The following is a 20,003-nucleotide window of genomic DNA, read 5'->3' as shown; positions in this document are numbered from 1 at the left end:
GCCCCACGTCAGGATCTGTGTTGACAGCTCAGAGCCTGGAGCCTGCTTCAGATTCCGGGTCTCCCTCTCTCTCTGCCCTTCACCTGCTCATTCTCTCTCTCTCTCTCTCTCTCTCTCTCTCAAAAATAAACATTAAAAAAAAGAGGAAGAAGAAAAGAAAAGAGATCAGAGGAATAGTCCTGGGGTACTCCAATGTTTAGAAGATAGAGAGATGAAGATTCAGCATAAAGAAAGAGAAGTATTCAGTGAAACAGGAAGAAAACCATTAGAGTGTAAATAAGTGTTACACACAGAATAGAACAACTGTGTCAAATGCTGAATAGTCAACTGAGGTCAACAATGACAACTGACTGCTGGATTTAGCAACTAACTGTAAGTCGCTGGTACGATAATTTCAGTGGAATGATACAGGAAAGCATAACTAGAGTGGGTTCAAAAGAGAACAAGAGGAAGAGGAACTATCTGGTATAAATAAGTCTTTTGAGGAATTTTGCTATGAAGTCATGGAGCATACTGAAGGATGTGGAGTCGTTCTTAACATGGAAGAAATTACAGATTCTTTGTAGCCTGATAGGAAGAAAACAAAGGAACAAAGATGATGAAAGAGAGGAGATGGGGGAGAGTGGCTGGAATGATGCACGTGAGAGCAGACGAAATCACAGCATAAGTAGGGAAGCTGGTCTTAGATAGGAACACCAAGAGTTTATCCAAGGTAACAGAGCATATGGCACAAATGAAGATAGAAAGGTATAAGTAGTGACAAGAGCTTATGATTCCTTCTACTTTCTCAGTGAAGTAGAAAGTGAGGATATCCACTAAGAATGTAATCAATGAGAATGTGGTGAAGGTTTGAGAGAAAGGAGAAGCTATGAAAACCTCATCTCTTAGACAGCAGAGTAAGCAAGTGAATGAACTGAAGATAAAGATTGCGTAATAGCATCGTAGGTCCACCAGACACTGAATTATAGTGATATCAATCTGCATGGCTGTGTTTTTCTGCAGGAATATGCTACTGCACAGGTGCATGTGTGAAGTAGGCAGAACTGCATTTAACCATGGTTGGAGCTTTGCTAGAGGAGTAGGATGATAAAGGGGAGCAGCAAGGCAGTGATTGTAATAACATACCATGAAACTTCAATTAGACAAAGGGGCTATATGGACAGGAGAGTGAGAGACAGTACACAGGTAAGTCCTGGCATGCTAAGTTCTACAACTGTCATTCTTTCTTGCTTAGAGTGATATGGAGATCAGAGGAGGGGACCTATGGGTTTATTCCCTGAGCAGAGAAGTTTCCCCAAAGAATCACAATACGCCACTGTTTCTGAAGCAGAAGTGTGTACATCTTGCAATCTTCAAGGGTTCTGCATCAGTGAGAACTCATAATAAAAGCTAGCACTGACCAAGGACTTGGCATTTTATATACATTATTGTATTTCATTCTCACAATAATCCCAAAGGAAAGCATTATCATTATCATTTTACAGGTGATAAACTAAGGCTACAGAGATTAAGGTACCTTATATGCTACCTCAGTTCCCAAAAAAAGTCTTCATAGACCTCAAACCCTATATATAATCCAAAACAGCAGAATTTCATGTGAAGAAATCCTTTACTTTTATAAAGATGAAAATCTCTCTTGCACTCCAGGCAAATAAATGAAGAATTTATTTTGTAAAGATTTACGACAGCCCTTTCTCTGACCAATGAATCTGATCTGAGCATAATACTCCTTAATGATGGTCCAAAACACTGAGAAGAAAATTTAGCTACATGTTATTCTCCAGTCTTTTATGTGTGTATGTGTGTATTAATTAAAAAAAAAAAAAAAAAGCCTACCTCCATAGAGAATTTTACAACGACTGAAGGAATTCAATCAATGAAAGACAGGTGCATCAATGCATATGAAGAACCATGAAGAAGCTAGTTCATGGACCAAGTAAGCTACAAAAATGAAGGAAAAAAGAAAAGAGAGAAGGAAACAGGTTTTCAGTTTCATATGCCCTAAAGCTACAGAAAAGAACAACAGACAGTGTCAGAATTTTGAAGTTAAATATAGATGAAGTGAAGGAGAAAAAAAATCAGTACTCAGAAATCTTCCTAAATTGAATATTATTTCCAAATAACTGAAATTAATAAAGTGTAATGAAGACATAATTGCCACAGTTGACTAACATATTACTCTTTCAGTAGAATCCATAACAAAAAAAATAAAATAACCCTATTAAGATGTTAAAAACTAAAAAAATTAAAAACTAACAATTAGGTAAATAAATCTTTTCACACAGAGAAGAAAAATTTCAAAATAGGTCATTAAAATTCCAGTCAAGTTCAGCAGGATTTACAATGACACTTATTTAGTGCTATTATTTCTGAATTTGGGATGCTTTATGAATAACTTGTATTTTCAGATTAATATTGCATTTTCCTGGTCTTTTTATCTGTCTGCTCCGTCCCCAATACCCTTGAAAGAAAGGCACACATTTGCAGGTTGGATGGCCAAAGGCACTGATACAAATTATAGCTGTGGAACTTAAACCAGTTTTGCAGAAGAATCACCTGGAGGACTTTTAAAAACATATTTCTAAGTCCCACCTCAGATTCTTGGACTTAGAAGCCCCGTGGTTTGTAAATCACTTACAAAAGGATCTGCAGACATGTCTGCTGCATAGATGGACGAAATAGAGTAGAGTTGTGGATTTAGGACTGTGCTTGGAAGAGTCTTAAAATTCTCAAGAAATACCTTTGGGCTTCTCTCACCTGTTCCAGCCAGAATAATCCCACTGTCTATTTCATGTATCTATTCTGCTTCTTAAAGTCTGAAAACAACAAAACCTGATAGAGCACAGTGAATTCACTCACATAAGAATTAAACTTATGATGGGGCACCTGGGTGGCTCAGTAGGTTAAGTGCCTGACTCTTGATTTCAGCTCAGGTCATGATCTTGCCATTTGTGGGTTCAAGCCCCATGCCGGGTTCTGTGCTGACAGCTCAGAGACTGGAGCCTGTTTCAGATTCTGTGTCTCCCTCTCTCTCTGCCCCTCCCCCATTAGCACTCTGTCTCTCTCTCTCTCTCAAAAATAAATAAACATTAAAAAAAAAAAAGAAGAAGAAGAATTAAACTCATGATCTGGCATCAAAACTGACCTAATCCAAACATAAAAGAGACTAGACAGATAAAAAGACCAGGATTGATGGATACAGAATATTTGTTAATGCCAAAAGAAAAGCCTTATTAAAGCAGTTCTGTAATTCATGTACTTTTACTTATTGCAACTGAAAAGAACTTAATACATGAATGAATTACAGTCCAAATGGAAAAATATTTATAAATATCTATTCTGTTTTAATTGCATATAAATCTGTCATTTTCTTTTTTCTTTTCTTTTTTTTTTTTTCAACGTTTATTTTTATTTTTGGGACAGAGAGAGACAGAGCATGAACGGGGGAGGGGCAGAGAGAGAGGGAGACACAGAATCGGAAACAGGCTCCAGGCTCTGAGCCATTAGCCCAGAGCCCGACGCGGGGCTCGAACTCACAGACCGCGAGATCATGACCTGGCTGAAGTCGGACGCTTAACCGACTGCGCCACCCAGGCGCCCCTAAATCTGTCATTTTCAAAAAGACTATCTTATTCCAGACTTGCAACTGAAAATACACAACTATTTAAATAAATGCAAGGTTTAGTGACCTTGCCTCCTACAGAGACAGGAGTAGATCTAGAGAGGCGTTCTCCTTGGGGAAATAATCACCCTAAGAGAAAACAATCAGAATGAACACCCTGTCCACTGCTTCCCCATAGTATAAGGTTTGGATCCTTTGAACACCTTTCAGGTGTCTCCCCTAATCTACCCTAACCTAGAAAACTATGCTGTGTGCTATAGAGAAAGGGAGGGAAGTTTCTTCCTTCCATTCTGTCCTTGGATACTTCCCTAGGACTGGGTATCTTGGTCTTTTGAAATTCTCCATTTCAACCACCCTATCTAATAATAATGCATGCCTACTGGAAATTAAATTTGAGACATCGAATCCTGTATGTGGTTCCCATCTCAAGGAGCTGCTTCAACAAATGACTCAGAGTATTTTTACTCACCTGTCTGAATACACATACTTAGCAGGAGGTGAACTGAGTAGGAAGCCAGGAGAGCAACTATCAGCAACAAGAAACTAAAATATAAAAGAGGACATGGTCAAACCCCACAAAAGTTTCTTTTCTGAGGTATCTCTTTAAAAAACCAATTTTTTTTTTCACATTCAAATGTTCACAGGGATGATCTTAGAGTTGGATTGTAGCCACTAAAGAAAGAAAATATTATTCTGCATTTACTGAATTTTATTTAAATGAAAATATACTGCTTTTAAATTTTAAAAAATCAGAAAGAAACCAACTTTATTTGAAACAAAAACTAATTTCCTCCTTCGGCACTCTTGTCTGCTGACTGCTGGTTCAGCCATTCAGTGATCTTGCAATACTTCCCTTTTATAACTATTTCTTCCTATTTTAAATCCAAACAGAGGTTTTGGTTGTGGAATCTCATTGTCTTTTTTTTCTTTTTCCTTTTTTTCTTTTTTTAATGTTTGTTTATTTTGAGAGAGAGAGAGAGAGAGTGTGAGTGGGGGAGGGGCAGAGAGAGAGGGAGACACAGACTCTGAAGCAGGCTCCAGGCTCTGAGCTGTCAGCACAGAGCCCGACGCGGGGCTCAGACCCACGAGCTAAGAGATCCAAGACCGGAGCCGAAGTCGGATGCTCAACCGACTGAGCCCCCCGGGCGCCCCGTCATTGTCTTCTTTTTCCTTCCCTCTGTCTCTTCTCTTCCGAAGATTGTACCCCACCTTCATCTATAAAACTGAATTAAGACTGCATTTCCTAGCATTAAACACACACATCCACCAAACCAAACAAATGCAGTTAACACAGTTGATGTGTTCATGACACAATTTGAAAAGGTGCAGACGATGTAATAATTGGGATTCTTTTACTGAAAGTGGTAAAAGAGACAACATGCATAATTTCCTACTTATTTTCAGGAAGATACTAACAAACAGGCTTCTAGAAAGCTGGCTCTAGTGGAGTACCCCAAAAGTTACTTTTGGCCCACTTAATACTTGTTATTAAGTAGCAAAACTGAGAGGTACACTTGAAGCCTCACAAAATAACAGTCTGGTATCACTAAATGGCAAATGTGATATGATTCAAAGAGGGCATGTTCCCTGGTATACATCTGCATGTAAGACCCTGGAGTACAAGATGCGATTTTTTTCAAAGGGAACCCAAAATAAGTCCTATAATTATGTCTTGCCTAAGATGTCACATACAGTTTTGAAGTTTTAAAACTATGAATGTTTGTTAAGAAACAAGACAAACCAGAGAGAGAGAGAGAGAGAGAGAGAGAGAGAGAGAGAGAAATCAAAAATGGACTCTTAATTATGGAGAACAAACTGTTACCAGAGGGGGGGCGGTAGGCGTTGGGTGAGACAGGGGATGGGGAAAAAGGAGTACATTTGTTGTGATGAGCACCGGGTGTCGTAAAGGAAGTGTTGAATCACTGCAATATAGTGATAACACTGTATGTTAACTGGAAATAAAATAAAAACTCAAAAAATTATGAGGGGCACCTGGCTGTCTCAGTACAACATGCAACTCTTAATCTCGGGGGGGGGGGGGGTAGTTTAAGCCCTACTTAGGCGTGGATCCTACTTAAAAAAATTTTTTTTTATTTAAAAAAAATTATGGGGGTGCCTGGGTGGCTCAGTTGGTTAAGCGACCGACTTCAACTCAGGTCATGATTTCATGGTTTGTGACTTCAAGCCCCGTGTCCGGCTCTGTGCTGACAGCTCAGAGCCTGGAGCCCACTTTGGATTGTGTATCTCCCTTTCTCTCTGCTCCTTCCCTGCTCATGCTCTCTCTCTCTCGCCTTCGAAAATAATAAACATTCAAAAAAAATTTTTTAATAAAAAAATTATGAAAGTTTGTGCATATATCTCATTATAAAAGGAAGTTGGGTTACTTAAAAGTTGGTTCGCTTACCAAGAAATTCAAAATAAAAGCAGAAAATAAACCTAAATGAGACTCTATGCATTTTAAATTTCCTGGTAAAATGGGTCTGCTTGTACTGATAAACAAAACAAACTTGCTAAATGCTAAGGATTAGGTCTAGTTCTAAACGATTTCAGTTTAGCAGAGAAACTAACTTGCAAACAAATCATTACAACACATTATAATAACAGAATGAATAGACAAGTACTATGGAAACACAGAAAAGCCAAGAATGTCTCCTATTTGGGGCCAACTGGCATATGAGTTGAGTCTAGATGAAAAGGAATAGGCACAAAACACATGCCTAGACTCAGGGAAATAAGACTACTTAACAGCTGGAGGACAGGAGATGATGGAGAGAAATGAAAAGATTATGTGTTTTCCACTCACAAAATTGCTATTTGTAAGTAATCTGATAGCTGATAAACTTTAATTCACGTTGGCCAACACGACACAACAACAGCCACTTCTTAATGTTATCATAAACAAGCATGGGTCAAGTTTCCATTTTTAAAAATTAGTCCCACTTTTGGATAAAAAATACAAATTATATAGCATCCCTCCAAACTACAGAGTAGCAATAATATATAAGTAGCAGGAAAATGCTAAACCTCCAGAAATGATTTAACTAGAAATTGTATAACACCAGCTCTGGGGCCTCTTTGCTTCTCAGTGTACTATCAAAATGGGGGGGGGGGGGGGGGGGGGGGGGGCGGGAAGGGGAGAAATAAAGAAAAAAACTCACCTAAATCCAAGGATGCCAGTATGAGCCATAACATAAGCTAAACCAAGGATGCCACTTCCCATGATGGCATTTGTCAAATTAAACACAGACAAACCAAATGAAACACCTGGGGATCCCTGTCTGTAAAGTTCCTGCAAGCACACAAATTTAACAGTGTTAAGTGTTTAGATGAAGTTCAGATTTCATCAAGAAATGAATGACAAGTTATGGAGAACTCCTGCAATCCACAGGCACTGTGTGACACTAATTTCTCAAGCAGCACTGGTTTCCTTTTTTCCCTTCCCACCTCCCACTAATGCAGTGCCAGAAAAATCTTGTTTCCTAGGAAGATCATCTCCACCAGTACAGAGGCCAGACAGGCTTCAGGAAAAACCATGACTAACCTTGTGACTGCAAAAGATGAAGATAGGATAGGAATGGGGTGGGACAGAGACGAGGGAGAGATGGCCTCAGCTCATGTGATTACTGAAGAAATCCTGAGTCAGCTTGGGGCTCCTGTAGACAATGGTTACTCCCCAATTACTAGGACTGCAAAGGTAATCTCTATATATTTAATGAATTCAGTCAGCTCAAATGCAAGGATGGTCGGGAATACCTTGCAATGACCATACAATAAACAGAAGCAATACACGTTGCTCTACCGAGGATGCCCCTGAAAACACCCTCTGCCAAAACAGCATTGGTGAGCGAAGTCCTAGAAACTGTTACAGTCCAGGGACTTGAGTTAAAAAGCCGAGGGCCCCCCTTGCTCAAGTTTTAGGGTCAGGGAAGTGCTATGTACACCAGGCCACCTCTACTCCTTCACCGCTAAGGAGCTCTGTATGAAGTTTCCAGGCACCCAATGACTAAGTCTAGGGAAGAAAAATCTCGTGACTCTGGCAAAAACCTCACAAGACTGTTGGAGGGAACAGGAAGTCGACAAAGACACTAACAGACAGCACTGAGTTACATAACGGCAGGGCTGCTCCTCCAGTCAGGTCCCCAGCCTCCAAATGGTGCTGCACCTCTTCCACCTGTGCCCGCGCCTTTACTTTCTCTCTAGGGCATGTTACGCTGCAATCACATTCATGCACTCGCTGGGTCTCATCTGCGTCTGGCTCCTGCCTTTGGGCCCCATCCCCCAAGAGTCAGGCTCCAGGTTCTCCCTTCTCCCCGTGCAGCACCCGCACCTCCTACTTTTCCAGGTCTCATCTGTCAGGCATTTCAGGAAAAAGGCCGGAGGCCTGCAGCACCCAGAAGCTTCCCGAGGAAACTTACGTTGCTTAGCAACGGGCTCAACTCTTCCGCCTCCGCCGCTTCGGACTGCTGGGCCGAGACGTACCAGCTCCGCTCGGCGTTGCCGATCCCCCAGGGCGCCTCCATGCTGCTCGCTGGCCGACAACCAGGTCCATCTGCGAGCTCCTACCCCAGCCTTCCAGTCAATAGTCGCGCGGGAGGCGGGGCGGGGCCGGCCCTTCCGGGTTCCCGTACCGACCGGGGCGGAGAAGAAAGAAGGGAATCGACGGGCTCTGATGACGCTCGCCCCTCCGTGGCGAACCGTGATGATGTCATCGAGGGCCAGCCCTTCCTCGAGCGACTCTCTTCCGAGCTGCACCAGAGCATGAGGTGAGGGGTCTAGACTTGGAGTCAACCGCCGAGCGGCGCCGGGAATTGGGATGGTGACGTTGGTGAAGTGGTGACCACAGTGCCCCTGATCCGAGAGGCTGAGGGTCAGGTGGTAGTACCCGTCCTCCAAGGTCTGCTCTCCGCCACTCGCTTCTTGGCGCAGGTCGCGAGGTCACCCACCGCCCGGGTGCTGAGCTTGGGCCCTAGTACTGGGTGCGAAGGAATGTGTTTTATCTGTTCAGAAGCTTTCTGATCGAGCCTTTAGCCATATTTTACATGTGGGAAACCGAGACTCCGATTAAGAAATTACAAGATCACGCAGCTGGAGAACTGCCAGACCAAACTTGAACCCTGACTGTGAAGTTTGAGAATTGCTTCACGGGGTTCTGGGGCAGGGCCCTCTCCCCTTCCAATTATTTCTTTGGTATTCTAGAAGGCAAAGTGAATATCTGATACTATTAATGGAATGGACATAGAACTCTGCAAAGCCCTAGTCCTCAAAATACTGAAACCTCAAGTTATAGACAGGACTTGGGGTAGTGAAGCATTAAAGACAAACAACATACCAATCAATATATTAAGAATACAGGCTCTGTAGTCAGTCAGACAGACCTGGTTTTTAATCCCTGCGCAGCCACTTGCAGAAACGAGACTGGATGAATTAACCTACTTCTGACCTTTAGTTTCCTCGTTTACAAAATAAAGATGTGATAACCACACACCTCCCAAGATAGATAATGTGTGTAAAGCATGTAGCACAGCCTCTGATGTAATAAGCACCCATAAGTATCCTAGTAAATATTGCCATTGGTAAAGTCATAAATATAATGACCATTTCATTTAGAGATGGATCATTTAAGTCAAACGTCAGCCTTCCAATCCCAAACTTATTCTGTAGAAAATTGTGGGTGGAGAGGTTCATTGACTGTAGGGAGGCTGATGGGTCACTAAGCCCTTGTCCTGGCAGCAGATGGGTTAAGGTGCAAATTTATTATTTACTACTTTTATAAAAGACAACATATCATGGAAAACATAGTATACTTCTCACACACCAGTCAGCATTTAGCATGTTATTTAAAACTATAGAATTTAGATTTTTTATTCTTAACCTGTTGTGAACATGTAAGTTTGTAGCTTTCTGTTTTTGTTTTGTTTGTTTTTTTAAAGTGCATCCTTTTTTTTTTTTTTTAGGAACTTATGGAGGCAATTTGGATTCTCAAGAATACTTTTCAAAGTGGAAACCTGTAGAATATCTGAATCAGAATCATTGGCTCCACTTGCTTGGACGTCACAGATACAGAAACTTAGCAGAGCACCTGGTATTTTCTTGCTGGATCAAAGGAGAAGATTCTCCACCATGACTGAAATAGAAACAAACCAGAGAGACTCTGAATTGTTTTCACCACCCTCTAATGTTCGAGGAATGACAAAACTTGATAGAACAGCTTTTAAAAAGACAGTCACCATCCCAGTACTTAAAGTGAGGAAAGAAATAGTCAATAAATTGATGCGATCCCTTAAAAGGGCAGCACTGCAGCGCCCAGGCATAAAACGTGTAATTGAAGATCCAGAAGATGAAGAAAGTAGACTAGTTATGTTGGATCCCTATAAAATATTTACTGATGGTTCCTTTGAGAGAGCAGAACTCGGTATTTTAAAGCAGCTTAATGTCAGTCCACAGATACATAAATATAATTTGGAACTCACTTATGAAAACTTTAAGTCAGAAGAAATCTTGAGAGCTGTGCTTCCTGAAGGTCAAGATGTGACTTCAGGATTTAGCAGAGTTGGACATATTGCCCACCTGAACCTTCGAGATCATCAACTACCTTTCAAGCATTTAATTGGTAGGTGTGTCTTAGTAATAATATTTATGTGCTAGAAAGTAATTAGGTTCTCATTTTAGTTCTTAAAATGACTTTCTTAAATGTCAAATTACAGAAGCAGGACATGTTACCATTTTAATTTTAAGCTGCATCTTGAGCTACATACCCTCTCTTTTGAAAGCCATTTTGGAATGCTCTCTCCAGAGTGATAGCAAACTCTAAAAATCAGTTCAGGCTTTTCTGTACACAATATACAAGCATAGATTAAACTCAGATTTTTTGCTTTGGCAGAATTCTTTGGCACCTCGTCATTTGGTACATAGGAGTTATTAGGCCCTCAGGACTATGCTGAATTCTAGGTTTCTTCAATTTGAGTGTTTACCATCAAAAGTTCAAGACCCTGTTTATTCATGCTTTGATTCGACTGACTGAGCCTCTTCTATATGTCTGGCACCATACTTTGTTTTTTAGTGCCCTTAGTCATATAGAAATGATGCTTCTGGGAACACTTTGGTCACTCGTCAGTTGAGTGTCCAACTTCGGCTCAGGTCATGATCTCATGGTTCATGAGTTCAAGCCCCGTGTCAGGCTCTGTGCGGACAGCTCAGAGCCTGGAGTCTGCTTCAGATTCTGTGTCTCCCTCTCTCTGCCCCTCTCTGGCTTGTGCTCGGTCTCTCTCTCTCAATCTCTCTCTCAAAAATAAACATTAAAAAAAAAATAATGTTTTTGTATGTTGTATCTCTGTAAGCCCAAGTTTGAGCCTGGGTCCTTTATCCTTTGGGAGAAGAAAGAAGTAGAAGACTAATCAGGATTGCAGTTGTCCTTATACAAATATTTGATGTCCGTGTATTCTCCAGATTTTTTTTTTTTCTTTTTAATGTAGAGTAATTGTCAGAACTTTTGAGAATTATTTTCACCTTTAACATGTTCTCAGGGCACCTGTGTGGCTCAGTTGGTTGACTGTCCAGTTCTTGCTTTCAGCTCAGGTCATGATCCCAAAGGTCGTGGGATCAAGCCCTCTGTCAGGTTCCATGCTGAACATGGAGCTTGCCTGGGATATTCTCTCTCTCTATTCTCTCTCTTTCTCTCTCTCCCTCTCTCTCTCTCTCTCTCTCTCTACCCTCCCCCCTCCTCTCTCTTCCTACCCCTCTGCCCCACTCTCCAGCTTGCTTGCACTCTCATGCTTTAAATAAAATAAAATAAAATAAAATAAAATAAAATAAAATAAAATGTAGTTCTCAGTATTTTGCATGATTAGGATTTCAGAAATATGCTATTATGCATTTCCTTTGTTTTTACTGATGAAAGGGACTGATAATGCACAACGATAACACAACAAATAATTAAGCAGATCTTTATAATTATGTCTGGGTACAAATGTCAAAGATCAGCTTTGCTATGTATGAGTCATCGCCTGTCAGAACTCAAAACATCCCTTTTGGCATCCCTATTTTATTCAGGGCCCTCCTAGATTAAAAGTGAAGCATTTTCATCCAGTGGCAATTTTAAAGCTTTTGCTATAGACTTTCAGTTTGTTTTTTTTATTTCATTCCTCATTTCAAACTATTATACCTTAAAAATTGACTTCTGATACCTGAAGCAGAACAGGATAAGAATAATGATTGGCTAGAGTCATATTCAAAATCAGGTATCTAATTGTCAAAAAGAAATTGGACAAATTCTGGTTATATATCAGCATGTTTGTATTATTGAGCACTTTTTACTAACTTACAAATCAAGTTATCTTTCTTTATGCAATGACATGACATATAGATTCTTACAATTTTTTTAAGCGCTAACAAAAAAGTAGACTTTAAGTAAAGGGCATCAATATACCATTTCTGGTGTATTTTATTTGTAGCTCTTTCTGCTCTGGCAAATACTTGACAAAAAGAACAATTTAATTGAACATTTTACTTAGATAAGACTCTAAATAATCTGTTTCTTTTATTTGAAAACTTATCTTACTGGTATGTATTTCCAAAGTGGAGGCATCTTTTTTAAGTACATAGTAAAAGCAGACATTTGATTAGGTCAGTGGGAACAGGGTGGTGATTTTAGAGATCATTTGTTGCAATGGTCCTTATACTTTTCCTTTCTGTTCTTTACCTTATGGTCTACTTTTTTGCTTATTGTTGTGTATTGGTCCGTCTGAGATTTAATTTAAAAAAAAAAAAAGGAAAACTATTAGATAGACTGAAACTCCTCAAAAATTTTTCTTTAAAAATATACCCATATAGGGGCGCCTGGGTGGCGCAGTCGGTTAAGCGTCCGACTTCAGCCAGGTCATGATCTCACGGTCCGTGAGTTCGAGCCCCGCGTCAGGCTCTGGGCTGATGGCTCGGAGCCTGGAGCCTGTTTCCGATTCTGTGTCTCCCTCTCTCTCTGCCCCTCCCCCGTTCATGCTCTGTCTCTCTCTGTCCCAAAAATAAATAAAAACGTTGAAAAAAAAAATTAAAAAAAAAAAATGTACCCATATAGGGTGGCTGGGTGGCTCATTCGGTTGTGTCCAGCTCTTGATTTCAACTCACATCATCATCTCACAGTTCGTGAGTTTGAGCCCTACCTTTGCACTGTTAGTGCAGAGCCTGCTTAGGATTCTCTGCATCTCTCTCTGCGTCTCCACTGCTCATGCGCACACTAGCTCGCTTACTCTCTCTCTCTCTCAAAATAAATAAATGAAAACTTGTGTACCCGTATGGTTTTTGTCTTTGTATTAGAGGCTGGCAGACATTAATTAACTTTGCTAATCCACTGAATTTTTAGAATTGCATGCCACGATATACACACTAGATGCAACTTTTGTCTATAACCAAAAGAGATACAGTTTATTTCCATTTTATATTTTCAGTTTTATTTTGCAACCGATTGGCAATATTTATGAATTCTCATCTTTCAGGTCAAGTTATGATTGACAAAAATCCAGGAATCACCTCAGCAGTAAATAAAATCAATAACATTGATAATATGTACCGAAATTTCCAAATGGAAGTGCTGTCTGGAGAGGAGAACATGATGACCAAGGTATGGAATATCTTATTGTCTCCTAGGTACAGATTATATCAAGATTAATGTTTAGAATCAGAATAGATGTCAAAGATTAAAAGTATTTATAATAACCCAATATTGATGAGTATGTGAGAATGTGAGCATTTATATATCCTTTTGATGGAAGTGCAAATTTGATACAAATATTCAGGAAGAGTATATGGTAAAAATTGCCATTTTGAATAGGTACCTCCTTTGACCTAGGATTCCATTTACGGGAAGTTATCTCAAGGATATGATTGGAGAAAATTGTAGTGATGTGTATGTACCAGGTTCTACAAAGGAATAGAAACAACCTAAATGTTCATCAGAGAATTGATTAAATTTTGGTATAACAACACAATGAAATACCTCATCATTATAGATTACTGAGCTCCACACTTACTAAAATAAATTGCCCAGTGATAGGTTAAGTGACAAAAACACCAGTTGTAGAGTAGTATATATATATATATATATATATATATATATATATATATATAGCTCCATTTTAACTAAATATGTATGTAAATATGCACATATATCAGAATGTTAACAGTGGGCATATTTTTATTTGATATAGTAGTTACTAGTGACCTTTGTTCTCATTTTTATACTCTTCTACGGAGCACATATTTCTTTTATAAGAAAAACAAAACAAACCTATTTCAAAGAAAAAAATTTTTTAATATGTAGGAAAACCACTTTCTCATCCTCTACCCCCAAAATCCTCTGAAGTGCTGGATAATATAAACATTTTTTTGATTTAAAAGTCTTAGATAATTATGTGTTAATATTATGTGAAATTTTGTACCCAAGCTAGGAAATAGGTTAACTTCTCTCCTTAACTTGATAAAAATTTTAATAACAAAGTCCACTCTTAAGATGTTAGATGTATCTTTGTTGGGTCCAAGTTTTTATTTAAATACTAGTTAGTTAACTAATAGGGTAATATTGGTTTCAGGTGTTGAATTTAGTGATTCATCACTTACAGATAACACTCAGTGCTCATCACAACAAGTGCCCCCCTTGATGCCCATCACCCATTTAGCTCCCCACCCCACCTCCCATCCAGCAACCCTCAGTTCTCTATAGTTAAGAGACTTAAGCTCTTATGGTTTGCTTCTCGCTCTTTTTTTTTTGCCTTCCTATATGTTCATCTGTTTTGTTTCTTAAATTCTATATGAGTGAAATTATATGGTATTTGTCTTTCTCTCGCTGACTTCTTTCTCTTAAACAGGACTTTATAAAACCCAGGAGAGTTTATGCAAAATAACTATTTTTTAAGATTCTGGACCACATAGATTTAGGTGAATATTTTAAGTATAAAATTATTTCTCCATAATTTAATTGTAACAGAATATTAAAACACCATTTACTACATACTTACTATTAGGCCTGAGCTAATGTTTTAAATATAACAAATCCTTAGAAGACCACAAGATAATAGTGGTTATTTTGTTTTGTTTTAAATTTATTTATTGTTTAATTTACATGCAAGTTAGGTAGCGTATAGTGCAACAATGATTTCAGGAGTAGATTCTTCAATGCCCCTTACCCATTTAGCCCATCCCCTCTCCCAGAGCCCCTACGGCAACCCTCTGTTTGTTCTCTGTTTAAGAGTCTCTTATGTTTTGTCCCCTCCCTGTCTTTTCGCTTCCCCTCCCTAATGTTCATCTGTTTGGTATCTTAAAGTCTTCATATGAGTGACGTCATGTGATATTTGTCTTTTTCTAACTGGCTAATTTCACTGAGCATAATACTCTCCAGCTCCATCCACATAGTTGCAAATGGCAAGATTTCTTTCTTTTTGACTGCCAAGTAATACTCCAGTGTGTGTGTGTGTGTGTGTGTGTGTGTGTGTGTGTGTGTGTACACATATATATACACCACATCTTCTTTATCCATTCATCCATCATGGACATTTGGGTTTTTTCCATACTTTGGCTATTGTCGATAGCGCTGCTATAAACATTGGGGTGCGTGTACCCCTTCGAAACAGCGCATCTGTATTCCTTGGGTAAATATAATGGTGGTTGTTTCTAATATTCTCTTTATGCAGATAAAGTAACAAGGAATGACAGCTGGATTTTTGGAGCCAGGCTTCTGACTCCAGAGTCCATGCATGATCTTTCCCTGTATAACGTCCACGGCCTACTGCTTGTGTGTATTGTGTGGGGTCTGATCTGGCAAGTAAGATTTGAATGTGAGTGCTTTGCTGGTATCCGTGCTTATCTCAGCATACTGATTGAGTGCTGCTTGTTCTTCATTTGGTACTGCCCTTTTGGGTACTTCCTTCTTCTCAGAGAGCTAAAAGTTCTCAGAAACTTCTGTAATTTTTTATTTATTTATTTGTTAAATTTTTTTTTCAACGTTTTTTATTTATTTTTGGGACAGAGAGAGACAGAGCATGAATGGGGGAGGGCCAGAGAGAGAGGGAGACACAGAATCGGAAACAGGCTCCAGGCTCTGAGCCATCAGCCCAGAGCCTGACGCGGGGCTCGAACTCACGGACCGTGAGATCGTGACCTGGCTGAAGTCGGACGCTTAACCGACTGCGCCACCCAGGCGCCCCAAAACTTCTGTAATTTTTTAAATGGCTTCTGATTGATTTCTTAAGTCAACTGAAGTTTGTTCTTAGGACATATTTTATATTTAACATTTATACCATAAAGTAAATGCAAAAACTCAGTATAATTTCTTTACTACAAACAGAATCACATTTAATTTTAGGAGCTCAAGCAGCATAAGTACTTTCTGTGTCTATTGTGAGTAAAAAGATTCCTGAGAGTGAATCGGGCTGAAAGTAATGCTGAGTGGGTTAGGTTGAAAGACAGTATGAGTAAAATCAGAAGGATACTTAAAGTCTAATTTTTTAAAAGTAGTACTATGCTTCACCTTAAAAAGGGGGAGTAGGAAGGATATTTCAGGAAAAGCATCCCAAGACATATTCAGACCTTCCAGGTTATAGATCTAGAGAGTTTTAGTTAGCAGAATAATGAAGGAACATTTCCAACTCTGGAGCCTTAACGTGGCCAGAGCATCTGATGTGGTCGGACGGAAAACATATTTACACAAATTTCAAAGCAAAATATTCCATGAAGGCAGAATATAGAAGATGTATCTCTCTCAGATTTGTAGAGCTTAGGAACTTTTCTGGCCTTTTGATTCTTCATCCATTAAAACAAGGGGCTTAAAATGAAGGCTGAGGTCACATTACATGACTGTAATTTTAGTTTTGTTTTCTATTTTCTAACATGCTTATGATCGTTCCCCAAAAAAATGGCACAAAGTCTTAAAATTTTAAATTTCAAGACTTAGCTTCACTAAATATATTTAGTTTAATCCATGAAAACTCAAATTTGGGAAAAGACAAAAGTAGGGGAAGGATTTCTTCTATACACTGGCTAAAATTTGTAGATATGAACCTTGCAAAATCCAAGTAACTGTCTAAAAACATAGTAAAATACCTCAAAATCCAATGTGTACATGGCACGTCTTTTCTTTCCCAAGATTTTTTTAAATGTTTTTTATTTATTTCAAGAGAGAGAACGTGCACACACAAGCTGGGGAAGGGCAGAGAGAGAGGGAGAAAGAGAACCCCAAGCAGGCTTCATGCTGCCAGTGCGGAACCCAGCGCAAGGCTCGATCTCACGAACCGTGAGGTTGTGACCTGAGCTGAGATCAAGAGTTGGATGCCTAACTGATTGAGCCACACAGGTGCCCCAGTACAAGATACATCTGTCATGCCTCCCTCTTACAAACTGAAAATTAAGGAAGCTTATTTGCTGAAGGGAATGCTGTCTGCAACTTCAGTTAGTCCTCATGAAGATATGTGTTGTGTTGTTTCAAATTATAGGTTTATTTCCCTCTCTGTCAGGTGACAAAATAGAGTAGGATTAAGCCAGTCAATTGGCCTGTCTGAAAAATGCCTTATGTGATTTGGGAACCACTTTATGACTGGGTAGAATGAGACGGAGAGTCATTTGGCTTTAAAGAGAGGACTTTTCTTAGGACAAAGTCTAATGCGGGGTGTTAACTGGCTTCAAGAATAGCATAAACACCAGAATTCTAATTAAAATGCAGTTATTTGCTCCTAAATTTAAATGTGTGGGCATACCCATCCAGTGTCCATGGCTGGAATTTAAAACTAAACAGGTTAACCAAGGTATGATACCTTTTTCAGGTTCGAGAAAACGGCTACACCTATGAATTTGATTTTTCGAAAGTCTATTGGAATCCTCGTCTCTCTACAGAACACAGTCGTATCACAGAACTTCTCAAATCTGGAGATGTGCTATTTGATGTTTTTGCTGGGGTTGGGCCTTTTGCCATTCCAGTAGCAAAGAAAAATTGCACTGTATTTGCTAATGATCTCAATCCTGAATCCCATAAATGGCTATTGCACAATTGTAAATTAAACAAAGTGGACCAAAAGGTGAAAGTCTTTAACTTGGATGGGAAAGACTTCCTTCAAGGACCAGTCAGAGAAGAGTTAATGCAGCAGCTGGGACCACTGTCAAAAGAAAGAAAACACTCTGTGCACATTGTCATGAACTTGCCAGCAAAGGCTATTGAATTTCTCAGTGTTTTCAAATTGCTTTTAGATGGGCCGCCATGTGGCATTGAGCTCCTTCCCATAGTGCACTGTTACAGCTTTTCCAAAGACCCTAATCCTGCTAAGGATGTTCAGCAGCGAGCTGGGGCTGTGTTAGGCATTTCCTTGGAGGCATGCAGTTCAGTTCACTTAGTAAGAAATGTAGCCCCTAACAAGGAAATGTTATGTATCACCTTTCGGATTCCTGCTGCTGTGCTCTACAAGAACCAGACCCTGACTCTAGGTGAGCAATTTCTGGGAAATTAAATGTAAACTATAATACTTTTCACGTAGCTTTTAATATTTATTAAATTTGGAAATAGGTTAAAGTAATTCTAGTTAGATATTTCGGTTCAAGATTCTTTGCCACTCAATTGTGACTGGTTTCTCGCAATTTTACGAATTTTAGTATGACATACACACTATTCAGTCTAGCGGAAGGTTATTTCACTATAATAATAAATCTGCAGTCATGTTACTATTTTATGTATACGTTGAGTATTCAGAATCTTTAAAATGCCTATATTGTTTGCTTTTTAAAGGTATTTTCCAATGTTAAGTCTCTTACCTAATAACAGGTTTTTTGGCTTTGTTACAGAGAATCAGGACGACCCACCTCTTAAACGCCAGAAGACAGATAAAGTCGTTTCAGAAGAAAAAACTCAAATTGCTTCAGTCACTTCATTGGAAATGTCTTCTCCATCTCCCCATTAGACCTTTATGTAATAAAATATAATGACTTCATAAAATTTTAGCATTCATTTTAGTACTGAACACTTATATTTTACCCTTGCTGTTATAAGTTATCAAATTAAAATTTAAATAAGTCTATTTTATCTAAGTGATAATAATTAGATTATCATCTTATAATCTAAATTATGTCTAATTTTGTATTAGATACATATATTTAAATATTGACTGTCTCCTGGGAAAATAGTTTTTGAAGGTGGGATAATTGCCTGCCTTCAATCACTTTGCAGTGATCCCCAGTTGGAGAGTATGCCTAAATTTTATATAAGTACCCCTAAACTAGTAATAAAAAATGAAATTATTTAGATCAGGAATGGTAAACCATGCCTGACAAGCCAAATCTAGCCTACCACCTGTTTTTGTACGGCAAATAAATGACCTGAGAATGGTTCTTATACTAACGGTCGAAAAAGAATTTTAGAAATCTTGTGACATGAAAATTGTATGAAATTTGAATTTCAGTGTCCATAAATACAGTTTTATTGGAATACATCATGCTCGTTTGTTTACATGTTGTCTGTGGCTGCTTTTATGGTATTAAAGCAGAGTTGAGTAGTTTACAACACGGACAGGAAGTGATTCTCCTCAGTTCTTACTGCTGCTCAGCACACTGCACATCGCAGTGACATGGTTGTAACTCAACAGCATCTCGAATACCATATAAATCACCAAGCTTTAAATACATTATTATTACTAGTGTATAGCCATCCTTTCAAAACAAGAAAACTGGACTTCTAATGTGCTTTGAAGGCACAGTGGAGTGTCAGTTATTTTGATAATTAATTAGATAACAAAGAATCTATACCTGAGCTAAAATACAATATATGTTGACATTACCAATAGAAGCATTCATCTAGTATTTCACTCACAGGCAAGCAACTGTCAGAAAAACTAGAAATTTAATCTAGAAATATCTCAAATGAGCAGAACTTCTTCACAAAATAAAAAATGAAAATGAGGGTGCAACTGAAATAAGTCTAAGGGACTCTCGTAACCCCATCAAGGAAAGCCATTTACTGATGGCGAGTTAATTGTATTTGAGTGCAGCAGCCAAAGAAATGTATCCAGGGAAAGTAAAATTGTTTGAGACTGTTTGTTGGCCTTTTGGAAAAAACAGTTGCTCAAAAAGTTTGGGACACTGGGAACAAAATCAAGTCAATTAAAAAGGTAAATGAGTCTGATTCTTGATGAGTTGATAGATGTTACTACTACTGCTCAGGTCTTATTTATTTGAGACATCAGTGCTGAGTTTGAAGTTGCTGAAGAATTAAGCTTCTATGAATACTCTGCACGGAACAACTATGGGTGAGTATTTTTAAAGAAGTTGAGAAAACAATTCTTTACAACCTGAAGTGGAATCTGCTATGATGTGTTACACCTGATGGTGGTAAAAGATATGTGAAGTAGGAAAAGACCTG

At 38.9% G+C, this 20,003-nt stretch overlaps 2 protein-coding genes across 3 annotated transcripts in view; one reads left to right on the top strand and one right to left on the bottom strand.

Moving 5' to 3' along the window:
• Positions 1-8,296, bottom strand: part of SLC38A6 (solute carrier family 38 member 6) — an 87,517-nt gene extending 79,221 nt beyond the window's left edge. Inside the window, exons 1-3 of one of the 2 annotated variants that reach the window (XM_043556302.1) lie at positions 8,038-8,296; positions 6,781-6,911; positions 4,092-4,165 (exon numbers count right to left, since the gene is read on the bottom strand). In XM_043556302.1, coding sequence (XP_043412237.1) covers positions 4,092-4,165; positions 6,781-6,911; positions 8,038-8,142 — 310 coding nt within the window. In that variant the 5' untranslated portion in view covers positions 8,143-8,296. The remainder of the gene's footprint in view (positions 1-4,091; positions 4,166-6,780; positions 6,912-8,037) is intronic. The other variant, XM_043556301.1, reaches the window with a different exon arrangement.
• A 108-nt stretch (positions 8,297-8,404) lies between these two features.
• On the top strand, positions 8,405-19,077 carry TRMT5 (tRNA methyltransferase 5). Its single transcript, XM_043556303.1, has 5 exons — positions 8,405-8,516; positions 9,577-10,232; positions 13,111-13,235; positions 17,425-18,079; positions 18,434-19,077. Exons 2-5 carry the CDS (start codon positions 9,743-9,745, stop codon positions 18,547-18,549), a joined length of 1,386 nt encoding a protein of 461 aa, XP_043412238.1. The 5' UTR covers positions 8,405-8,516; positions 9,577-9,742; the 3' UTR covers positions 18,550-19,077.
• The last annotated feature ends 926 nt before the right edge of the window (positions 19,078-20,003 follow it).

This window comes from Prionailurus bengalensis, chromosome B3 (assembly GCF_016509475.1).
Source record: "Prionailurus bengalensis isolate Pbe53 chromosome B3, Fcat_Pben_1.1_paternal_pri, whole genome shotgun sequence".
NCBI lineage: Eukaryota > Metazoa > Chordata > Mammalia > Carnivora > Felidae > Prionailurus > Prionailurus bengalensis.
The sequence above is the reverse complement of the archived record's forward strand: the minus strand, read 5'-3'. Positions and strand labels throughout refer to the sequence as shown.

Coding starts and splice junctions, on each gene's coding strand:
- TRMT5 (XM_043556303.1), top strand. CDS start 9,743: ATGACTGAAATAGAAACAAACCAGAGAGACTCTGAATTGTTTTCACCA. Junction 13,236..17,424: donor AGGAGAACATGATGACCAAG/GTATGGAATATC, acceptor TACCTTTTTCAG/GTTCGAGAAAACGGCTACAC. Junction 18,080..18,433: donor GAACCAGACCCTGACTCTAG/GTGAGCAATTTC, acceptor GCTTTGTTACAG/AGAATCAGGACGACCCACCT.